This window comes from Orycteropus afer, unplaced genomic scaffold (genome assembly GCF_000298275.1).
Source record: "Orycteropus afer afer isolate SDZICR_OR568_19922 unplaced genomic scaffold, OryAfe1.0 scaffold00049, whole genome shotgun sequence".
Classification (NCBI taxonomy): Eukaryota; Metazoa; Chordata; class Mammalia; order Tubulidentata; family Orycteropodidae; genus Orycteropus; species Orycteropus afer.
Genome location: NW_006921636.1, coordinates 13688248 through 13699813, shown reverse-complemented (window position 1 = coordinate 13699813; position 11566 = coordinate 13688248). Strand labels below are relative to the sequence as shown.

Genomic DNA, 11566 nt, shown 5'->3' with positions numbered 1-11566 from the left:
GAAATTATGGTGGTTAAATTTATGTGTCAACTTGGCTGGGCCTGGTTGAGTGGCTGGGCAGCTGGTGGTAGTTATTCCCCATGATGAGACTGGCAATCATCTCCATAATGGGACCTTCCACAAGCAGCTGAGTAGTTGCTTTAGAGATGTGGTCTGCTTCCCATATATAAGAAGCAGCTTTGGGAATGGTCTCTAGTTTAGGGCACCCTTGAACCCTGCATGTAGCTGTGTCATCGTTCAGCAGCCTGCCATGCTCTGCCAACCTTGGGACTTTTCAATGGACTTGAATTAATGGCCTGCCGTGTGGTTTGGTAACATCAGGACTGTGCCCTTTTACTTGTCAACCTTGGGCTTGGCAGCCTCAGCAGCCAGCAGCTGAATGAAGAAAAGCCTCCAGCTTCAGTGGGCTGGGAGCAGGAGGCAGAGCTGAAGTTAAAGATTGAGGGGATTTTGCCTAGCTCCTAGAACCTGGCACTTTGAACTCGGACTTAAAGCCTCCAAACTGTAAGAGAATAAACTCTTGTCTGTTCAGCCATCCCTTTTGTGGTATATTCTTGTCAGTAGCACTAGGTAGCCAAAACAGGAATCAAATAGTATTACATTTGCAAGTTTTAAAATGAAACCAGTACATGTGCATGTCAGTATTTTCTGTCCCATCCCCAGAGCAAACTTTTTAATTTATAATTTTTAGCTATTATTACTAATGATTTATTCCTCAAAAAAGATTTGAAACAAATGGGATAAAGTATTATTAAGGTTTGACAGCACAGGGAGTGTGGTAGGTAGCACAGTTGTCCTCTACACTATTTCCCAGTCTTTGCTGCAATCATGAAATACTTAGTAATTTAAACATTTTTTTTTATTTTGTTGCTGTTGAAAGTATACAAAACGTACCAATTTGGCAGTTTCTACACGTACCACTCAGCGACACAGATGGCACTCTCTGACTTGTGCAGCCGTTCTCCCCTCTCTGGTTGAGTTGTGCTTCTCCCTTTAATGTAAACTCACTGCCCCGTAAGTTTCCCATCTAAACTTTCAAGTACTCGCTGTCAATTTGGTCCCATATAGGTAGATTTTGAAAGACCATATGCTCAAGGCAGACATCCTTTACTAGTTCAGCTAATCTGTTGTTTGGTTTTAAGAAGACTTCTGGGAATATTTTTTGTTTATGGTTTAAAGATTATCTCAAGGCATTAGTTACAGGGGTTTGTCCAGTTTCCATGGCTCCAGAAAGTCTGGAGGCTATGAGAAATTGAAATTGTGTTCTTAATTTGTTTAACATTCACCCTTCCTTCTTACTTGCTAGATAATCACTTTTTCAAAGCTCCAGTTCTCCCACAATGCCCTACTGGAACATTATATGATGTTTTTGCCTCCATTTTTAATTTTTTTTTACCTTTAGAGAATATCTCTTTATTCTTGGATATGAATACATTTATGGGGTGGTAAATTCAAATAGTAGAGAAAGGTACAAGGTGAAAAGTCAAACTGTTTCTTTCTCCATTTCCTCATTCCCCGTGGGTCCCCTAACCAGAGAAACCTATTCCTAATAGTTTCTTGAAGATCTAAATAATTAGTTCCAAGCCTTCAAAGTCTAATTAAGTAAAAGGGATCCATTCTGCAAAGATGGAGATGGAGGGCATTAGCAAATGTGGCATGAAGTCTTTCAGGATAGACCTCACTGGAGAGACCTTCTGGAAATCCCACTTTGCTGAAATTCAACTCAGTTTACTGAGTTTACTTTCATCCCTCTGATCCTGTTTGTGTTGGCTGTGCTGGACTAGACAAGCCCCAGACCTTGACCCTGAGCAAGGAGGTCAGTTCACCGTGTTGGTTTGAGCCTTTCCTGTTCCTCTCCAGCATCATTTGATGGTTCTTTTGTGATGTTCATTTATTTATTTACTTCCTTATTAATAACATCAGGTTGTTGACAGTTTTCATGTTATCAGAAACAGTTTTCATGATTATTCTTGCAGCTAGCTACATCATTGCTCACTTGATCTCTTATTTACTGAGAAATTTCTAGAGGTGACTAGGCACACTTTTAAAAAAACTCTTAATGCATTTTTCCAGATTGTCTGTTGGAAAAATTATGCCTGTTAATTAATGTGGGCATGAGGACCGTCCCTGTTTTCCCCACTCACTGGTCAATACTTGCTGTTAGAAATACTTCTTTTCTGTTCTTCAAAAGTAGTAAGTGATCACAAATTTTAACAACCTTTACTGAGTGGAGTAATATAGAAGGCTGAGCCCTCTAACCTCAGCTCTTAGTGAGAAGCATTGTTTAATGTATTTGCCAACATTTATTACTAAGGGTAATGACTTTAAATATGATGTGATGTTATATGTTGCTGTCTTGCAGCTTTCTTTTCCCATTTACTCTGTTTTTGCATGTTGTCAAGTGTATGCAGACCTCTGCACCATTCGTAAACCTTTAATGAAGTCACTCTTCTCTTGGTGAATGTCTGTCACTGTTCCCATCAGTGCTGCTAATTGGAAATTGCATCCACAACATCAGTTTGCTTTGCCTTTTTTTTTGGTTTGTCCTTTTCCTTAGTGAGTTGTAACCTTGTATTTATTGTTAAGGATGTGACCATTTTATCATGTAGTAACTATTTTTTTCTTAGTTTATTGGTAGCTTCTCTCCTTCCTTTAAAAAGGTGTAATTTACATACAATAAAATACACTCTTTTTAGTGGATGGTTCTGTGAGTATCACCACAGTCATGATACAGAACATTTTATTGTCCTCCAGACTCCCCTGTGCCCACTTGTAACCAACCTTTCCTCTACCCCTAGCCCCTGGCAACCACTTGTTATCTATCGTTGTATAGTTTTTTTCTTTACAAGAAAGTTATATAAATGGAATCACACAGAATGTCCTTTTTTGTGTGTTTTCTTTCACTTAGTATAATGCATTTGCAATTCATGCATGCTATTGGGTATATTAGTAGTTTGTTCTATTTTTTGCTGAGTAGTAGTCCATTCTGACTCATAGCAACCCCTCCTCGGGTTTCCGAAGTGGTATCTCTACAGAAGTAGTTTGCCCAATCTTCCTTCTGAGGAGTGGCGGTGGGTTTGAACAGCCAGCCTTCTGGATAGCAGTCAAATGCCTTAGGCGCTACACCACCAGAACCCCTCGTTGTCCATTATATAGCTATGCAACATTTTGTCTATTCATCAGTTGAGGGACATTAGGTTGTTTTCAGCTGGTGATCACAAATAAAGCTGCTATAAACTTAAGATTTTTTCATGAACAAAGTTTTCATTTCTTTTAGGTCTAGGAGTGAGATGGCTGGGTCATACAATAACCGTATGTCTGAATACACCATAAGAAACTGCCTAATTATTTTCCAAAGTGGCTGTCCCATTTTATACTCCCATGTTGGTAGTTTTTAAATAGTGGAGATGGCATCCATCTACTCCAGTTATAGCAGTAATAGCTTTTAAATGATCAAGTATGTTAATCTTTTCTCCTTTCTTTCCTTTGCTTCTGTTACAAACCATCTTGTTCTGTTCACCTGGCAACAGTAAGAGTAAGAGCTCCCTCTTAGCTTGGCTACTTTGCATATCATTGCTGATCTGTGTAACATCCCTGCACTGTAAGCTTTGTTGTTATGTGCTGTTGAGTTGATTCTAACTCATGACTCCATATGTGACAGAGTAGAACTGTCCCATAGGGTCAGATTGCCAGGTCTTCTCTCCTCCAGAGCAGCTAGTGGGTTCGAACCACTACCCTTTCAGTTAGCAGCCAAGCACTTCACCATTGTGCCACCAGGGCTCCTTCGGTAAGCCTTAATGTCCTCCTTTTATAGGCAAGGGTGCCGAAACTTAGAGGCTACACGGCTTGCTCAGCTCACGCACTAGGAAATGGCAGAGCCCGGCCTGAGCACAGAGCCCGGCCTGAGCCCAGAGCCTGTGCTCACACCCTGGCTCTGCTCTGCCCCCACCCCAGGCTCCCTCTCCACACTCTTGGTGCGGCTGAGCCAGGTAGTGTGCCGTTCCCAGGCTGTTTGTGCTCACCAAGCAGATGTGCCAAAAGCTTGTTTCCCATTTTCTGCCAGGAGAGCTGTTGCTGCAGAGGATTTCCTTCTGTTATTTTCTGTTGCAGAGTTAATATACACTTGTTTTTCAAACTTTCATTTTGAAATAATTTTGAACATACAGAAAAGTTGCAAGAATAGTACAAAGAACTCCCGTTTGTTTGCCCTTTACCAGATTTATCCATTTTTAACATTTTGCCAGATTTGCTTTATCTTTTTCTCCGTGTGTGCATGTTGCTTTTTTAATCTGAAGGCACTTGAGAGTAGGTTGCTAACACTGTGCCTCTTTACCCCTTAATACTTCAGTTTGCTTTTTTTAAGAATAAGGTCATCCACTTACTTAACTACAGTGCTGTTACATAAAATTCAGGGCATTCAACATAAATGTAGGACTGTAACTTACAGTCCATAGTCCAGTGTATCCTGTCCAGGATCCAGTTCAGGCTGAGACATTGTGTTTCATTATTTTCTCTCTTTAGACCACTTGTGTCTAGACTAGTTCATCAGTCTTTCTGACTCTTTAATGATATTAATATTCTTCAAGCATTCAGGCCAGTTGTATCATAGAATGTCTCTCAATTTGGGCTTGAGTTTCCTTATTGTTAGATTTAGGTTATATGTGTTAGCCAGAATAAACCAGTAAATCACCTCTAACTCATGGAGCTCTCATGTGTGTCAGGGCAGAACCGTGCCCCGTAGGGTTTGCAATGCTGGTTTTTTTTTTTTTTTTAATTGTGATTTGGGTGAAAGTTTACAGAGCAAATTGATTTTCCATACAGCAATTCATACACATTTTGTCTCATGACATTGACTGCAATTCCCCACAGTGTAACAGCTTCCCACTTCCTCCCTATAGTTACCTCTTCCCTCTGTCCTTCCCTCCCATGCGTTCCCGCCCCTTGAACTGTCTCCCTGTGTAAGCACTGCCCTTCTGTTCTCCTGTGATTGATTGCTCTAAGGAGTGTGTCTACCTCATGTAAATGTTCAGCCCATATGTCTGTCTGTCTGTTTGGTTGGAAGCCACAGGAGTGAGTTCAATTCCAGACCTGAAGGGTGGCTGGGACCATAGTCTCGGGGGTCTCACCAGGATTATCAGACCAAGACACCTGGTCTTTTTTTTTTTTTTCTTCTAAATGATTTTGAATTTTGTTCCACATTGTTCTCCCACTGTGTCCAGTATCTCCTGCACAGATCCCCTTCCATGTGCTTGACCGTGGTAGCCGGACACCATCTAATTCTTCTGGTCTCATAATATAGACTGAGGATTGCATGCTGTACCAGTCCTTTGGACTAATTGGTTCCATGTATCTTTGCTTTTCTTAATTCTTCTTTGCTCTGGATGAGGAGAGACCCATTGTTGCATCTAGATGGCTGCTTGCAATGGCTGATTTTTCAGAAGTAGATTGCCAGACGTTCCTTCCAAGGTACCTCTGCTTCCGCCCGTTAGGTTGGCAGCCAAACGCCTTAACCATCTGTACCACCCTGAGACTTCTTCTTGTTAAGTATCTCACAGGGCTTTGACTTGGTTCTTTCTGGTTTGACTCGGTTCTTTCTGGTTTGACTCTTTGCTCAAAATTTGCCTTTCCACCCCAGATATTTGGAATCAGAATGTGTATTTTAACAAGATCCCCAGGTGATTCTTATATTAAAATGTAGATTTTGATTTAGTCTATCTAGGGTGGAAAGGTAAGTTCTCAGCAGGGGGTCAAACCAGAATGAACCAGTTTGAAGCCCTGATATCTCAGCAGAATTCTAAACTGTGTGCCCTTGTGCTCGACAGGGAAGTCTTGTGACCAGCTGGCCCTTGGGACCCCCTGTCATAAAGGAAGAGGAAAGCAGTGAGGAGGAGGCTATGGCAGCCACTACATCTCGGGAGCAGGAGGCTGTCCCCGCGGAGCTGGAGGGAGTGCGGACGCCAGAGCCCATGGACGAGTTCCCCAAGCATGAGGACCAGGAGGGCTCCCCGCCTGAAATGAGCCTGCCCTACAAGTGGGTGGTAGAGGCTGCCAACCTCCTCAGCCCAGCTGTGGGGTCGTCGAGCCTCTCTGAAGCCCTGGACTTAATTGAGTCGGTAATGTTGGTCACAGAACTTCACAGTTGGAGTGCTTCCCTCATAGGCATGTGTCCTTCCATTCATGCCACCATCCTGTCACCATTTACTGAGTGGAAGCTGCGTACCTGGCCCTGAGCACAGGGTGGGGACACTGAGGGTTACCCTGCAGCCCCTGCCCTCTGGGAACTCCCACTATGGGTGGCAGAGGTGTGCAGAGAGGCATCAACTCATGCTGTGCAGTACAGGGTGGATGGGAAGCCTTCCTGGAGGAGGTGGCACCACATTGAGTCCTCAGGGATGACTTGAGGGCAGGGGTGTTGAGACAGTGGACACAGTGTGAGAGAGTGGTGTTGGTGGTACCACAGATGGTTACGTTGCCCTGGAGAGGGGCCCAGGGAGTGCTGGGGTTTGGGGCTGGGGCTGGGACTTGTTCTGGAGACTGGAGGCTGCAGCCAGCTCCATGCCCGGTCATGCTGTGGTGACCACACTGGCTGTGCGTTGTGTCCCTCTGGAGAGAGCCCCTCGAGGGGTCTGCACCTGGCATGATGTTCTCTGCTATAGCCACATCAGCCAGGACTGTGGCATGGAGTGGGCTTCAGGGGGTGATGGGCAAGAGGCAGGTGACCAGGGCCAGTGGGGTTCACTGGGAGGCCCCCACATTTGCCTTCCTCTCACCCTTCCCTCTCCTGCTAAGAAAAATGATGCTATCTATTGAGCATCTGCTGGATGCCGGGCCCTGAGCTCCACATCCAGCCTCAGCAGCCCTGTGAGCTATGTGCTTCGTCAGAGCTTTGTGGATGAGTCTGAGACTCAGAGAGGTGAGGTAGTGTACCCAGAGTCACACAGCGAGCAGGCCAGTGGTCTTGACTGTTGTGCTGTGCTGCTGCCCAGCGAGGGGTTGGGTGATGTGATCTCTAGGGAGGCCATGTGCCCAGACCTTCTAGGACTTTGGCTCTGACCTCTTGCCCCCATTAGCTGGAACTAGATCCAGCTGCAAGGTCTGTCTGTATTGCCCCCTCTACCTCTGAGAAATTTCTGAGTGCCTTGAGAAGTGGGTGTGACATCTTCATCTATCTATTCAGCATATAGCTCCAAGGCCGCTTTTGTGCTGTCCTTGCTGTGGGCTCTAAGGGGAGTGTCCAGGTAAGTGTGGCCCACTCCATACCTGGCAGTGTTGGTTTCGTAGTGTTAACATCACTCTATCCTTCTACTGTTCTATATTTCCCCCCACTTGACAGGGATAGAGAAGGAGAAAGGGGAGAGCTCACTTGTACTGACCACCCGTTGTATGGCAGGCCTAATGCTTAATGCCTAATTGCACTGATATTTGAGTGCCTACTATGTGCCAGGCCTATTACTGTGTTCTTAATTAGCCTCTTAACAGCCCTGTGAAGTGGCTAATGGGATCATCACCAGTGAGGGAATCCCAGGCTGAGAGAGGTTAGAAGACCCGTTGAAAGTCACATAGCTGCTAAGTGCTAGGGGCAGAAGTCAGACTCAGATACATCTGGCTCTAAGTTCAGTTCTTTGATTACCTTCAGTGACTCTGGGGAGAATTATACCATTTGCAGATCTGCTGTCTGTCCTTGCCTTGTAGGCTCTGCTCAAGACGTCCTGGTAGGGGATATTTCTGGTTTGGTGGGCCCTGGTGCTGAAGAGATCAGCACCGCCCCCAAGCTGGCCTCCATCCTTAGGAGGGAATGGTCCCAGGCTCATGCTCATCCCAAGGACCAGCAGTCACTGCTGGGGTGTGAACGTGTTCAGGACCAGGCTGCCAAGGACTGAAGCAGCACCTTTCATTCTAAGAATGTTATGTCCTGGGTTGTGATTTGCTGGATAAAGGTGGAAAGACCTGGGGATGACTCGGGCCGCTCAGTGACCTTGGGCAGGTCACCCCTCCCAGGCTCAGGTCCTCGGTGTGAAATGGGAAAAGTCATACTTCCCTAGTGATGGGCTTGTGGGGATTGGAAACATCATATTAAAGTGTCTGGTGGGCCTGGCCCGAGCAGGCCCTGCTCGCATGTAGAATGCGGCTGGTGCCACCTGTCTTAAGAATACAGCTGTCAGAATCACAGCCTTAAACACGTCACAGCCTTGGGCCCACTCCTGCCACCTCTAATAATCCATATTGAGCAACTAATTGAAAATGAAAGAAAAGAAGATTTCTAATCCAAGATGTTCATAAAGATTTTTAATTTTGAAAACTTGAGGCTATCTAACAGAAGGGAAATAAAAAGTTAAGTAGCTGATAGAGTCATATGATAGAATATTTTACAGCCATAGAAATGATGTTTTATTAAAGTTGAAAGGTTTTTAGTAACAAATTAACGTTTGTCAATAATAATATTTAACTCTCAGAAACAAGTACCACTAATATTCCTGTTTTATATGAGTTTTAAATGAGGAGAAAGCAGGAATATAGAATTGATTTATGTAAAGATTGAAACGTGCAAAATACTATACATCATTTGTTGCTGTTGGCTGTCAAGTTGGTCATTGACCTACAGTGACTCTGTGACAGCAGAACTGTGGTTTCCTTGACTGTAGTCTTCACAGGAGCAGATTGCCAGGTCTTTTCTCCCCGTGGAGCTGCTGGGTGGGTTTGAACTGTCAACGATTTGGGGGGCAGCAAAACAGTTAACCATTGCATCACCCGGCCTTTTGTTTTTAAAATATCGTTTAGGGACACATATCAGTGGAAAAATGATAAAGAAATACTTGGGGGTGGTAATACTAAACCCAGGTAGTGCTGTTCTACCCATGGGCAGAGAGTGTGCTCAGGATAGTGGGCATACTTAAGCTCATTGATGGTTATCTGAGTTTTCATGATACTGTTTTATGCTTTTTGTGTATCTTAAATATTGCATGAAACATTTTTTAAAATAACAGAGCAAGCTGCCATATGCACACGATCACTTCAGATATGTTTAAAAGTCTAGATAGACAGTTATAGAAGCATCCAAGAGGAAATGCAGCGAAACCTTAATGATGGTTATTTCTGAGCTTGGGGAATTATGCTTCAGACGTGTGTATTTTCCTTTAGTGAATGGTTCATCTTCTAATTGCTGTCATTCCTCCCTCTCTGGGCAGGATCCCGATGCTTGGTGTGACCTGAGTAAATTTGACCTCCCTGAGGAGCCATCTGCAGAAGGCAGTATCAGCACTAGCCCATTGCAGCCTCCGGCTCAGCAGCAGGCCCAGGTGCCCAGCCAGCGTGCCGTCCCAGTGTCTAGTGTGACCGAGTACCGCCTGGATGGCCACACCATCTCGGACCTGAGCCGGAGCAGCCGGGGCGAGCTGATCCCCATCTCCCCAAGCACTGACGTTGGGGGCTCAGGCATTGGCACACCACCCTCAGTGCTCAAGCGGCAGAAGAAGAGGCGTGTTGCTCTGTCTCCAGTCACGGAGAATAGTGCCAGTCTGTCCTTCCTGGACTCCTGCAACAGCCTCACCCCCAAGAGCACACCCGTTAAGACCCTGCCCTTCTCACCCTCTCAGGTGTGTGGCCCCACCCCTGGCCGCTGAGTAGAAAAGCCTGATGATCTACTTCTGAAAATCAGCCAGTAAATCCTTATGGATTTTTAAAAATTAACCTTATGAGACTGAGTGGACAACAGTTACTCTAAAGCACAGATGAGAATGTACGAGTGGGGGCAGTGAGACTTAACCAATGGGAGTGAACAATTAGAGTGAAGTAATGAGAATGCTAACACAAACTGAAGAATGTAACCAGTGTCACTGAACACTGGGCAAACTGTTGAACGGGAACCTGTTTTGTTTATACTTCCACCAAAAATACAGTAAATATTAGTTTAAGCGAACAACCCTATGGAGCACAGTTCTAGTCTTAAACTATGTGGGGTTGCCATGAGTCAGAAATGACTCAGTGACAACTGGTAGTAGTGATGTCCCCAGCATTTAGGCCAGAGCCTGACACACAGCAGATACCCAGTATCTACTTGTATTTTCAGTGACAGTATATGCAAGGTGGTAGAAAGCCACAGAGGTGGCTTTTCAGACACCAGCACCCGCAGGGCTTCCCTGTGTAGGAGGGAGCAGAGGAGCAGTGCTGCGAGGTACGGGCTTTGGTGTCAGTGGGGTTTGAGTCCCATTTCTAGGGCTCTGCAGGAATCTAACCCTTCCTAAGCCTCCATTTCCTTATCTGTAGTAACAGTACCTGTGTCTCACAAGTGTTTGTGAGAACCAGCTGGAATTATTTGTGTAAGTGCTCATCGCAATGCCTGACATGAGAGGGGCTCTATGAGTGTTAGTATATGTGCTGCCGAATCGAGTACAAGGGGCTCTGAATGTTAAATTGCATCACCAACACCAAAATGCCATCCCCAGGGCATCGGTCAGTTAAGAGCTAGCTTTATTCTGAAAAGGCAGTCACTCTCTTTGCCTTAACTCCACACTGTCAGCAGCACAGGAGGGTGAGAGATGACTTCCAGCCAGCCTGGCCTCAGCTAGGATTAGGGAGACAACGATAAACCCAGGGGTCTGCATGAGCCTACTCGGTGAGCACCTGTCCCATCTGTCTGCGCCTTCTTTGTTCCCTTGTGACTGACAGGTGGGATCCTCTTAGATCAGAAAAGGATCTTGGTGTCGAAGCAAGGATGTTGAAGGGAGGGGCTCAAGCATCTCCCACCCTCCACCAGAGGCCTCGATCCGCCTGCATGTCATTGCTTTGTCTTATTTTCCTTGCCTGGCAGTTTCTGAACTTTTGGACCAAACAGGACACACTGGAGCTGGAGAGCCCCTCATTGACATCCACCCCTGTGTGCAGCCAGAAGGTGGTAGTCACCACGCCACTGCACCGGGACAAGACTCCCCTTCACCAGAAACATGCTGTGTGAGTGTGCGCCCACCCATGCCCACCCACCCCACCACTGACACAGGAGCGTTTGACCCATCCCACTGTCCCCAGAAGCCCTGAGTGCCAGGATCACTGGTGGGACAGCAGGTGGGAGACACCCTTGGGAAAGACCTAAGACTGTGTTGGGCTTCCTCCCCACTGGCCACTATACCTCTTCAATTTTGTCAGTACAGTCTGATATTTTACCTTTGTTTTCTTTTTTTCTCATTTTAATTTTTAATGTCAATGAAGAAAGACAAAATTGCTATATGAAAAACTTCGTCTCTCCGTTTTTCATAAGTTTGAAGTTGCAAATCCATTGTTTGAGTAGCTTTGCATTAAGGAAAAAAGTGCCCTTAGTCTCTTAGTCTCTCTGGACAGAGAGGTCGGTCTGGTGCTCCAGAGGCCATGGTTCTGCCCAGCGGCAGCCGTAGGAGAACTGGCCTGTGCCCCTGCCTTCCCAGCTCCTTCGGGCACAGCACATCCTGTTCAGAAGGCTGTCCATGGCTGACAAGCATGCTTTTATGGAAGTGTTTTAACTAAGTTTCACCTCCTCATGTCTTCATGACTCTGAAGTCCATGCAGAGAGTTGCTTAACTGCTCTGTTTATTACATT

General features: G+C 45.5%; 1 protein-coding gene across 1 annotated transcript in view; it reads left to right on the top strand.

Annotated features, from left to right (window-relative positions):
• Positions 1-11566, top strand: part of MYBL2 (MYB proto-oncogene like 2) — a 35357-nt gene that overhangs the window by 7737 nt on the left and 16054 nt on the right. Inside the window, exons 6-8 of the mRNA XM_007938462.2 lie at positions 5823-6113; positions 9186-9593; positions 10808-10947. Of these exons, the coding sequence (XP_007936653.1) occupies positions 5823-6113; positions 9186-9593; positions 10808-10947 (839 nt within the window). The remainder of the gene's footprint in view (positions 1-5822; positions 6114-9185; positions 9594-10807; positions 10948-11566) is intronic.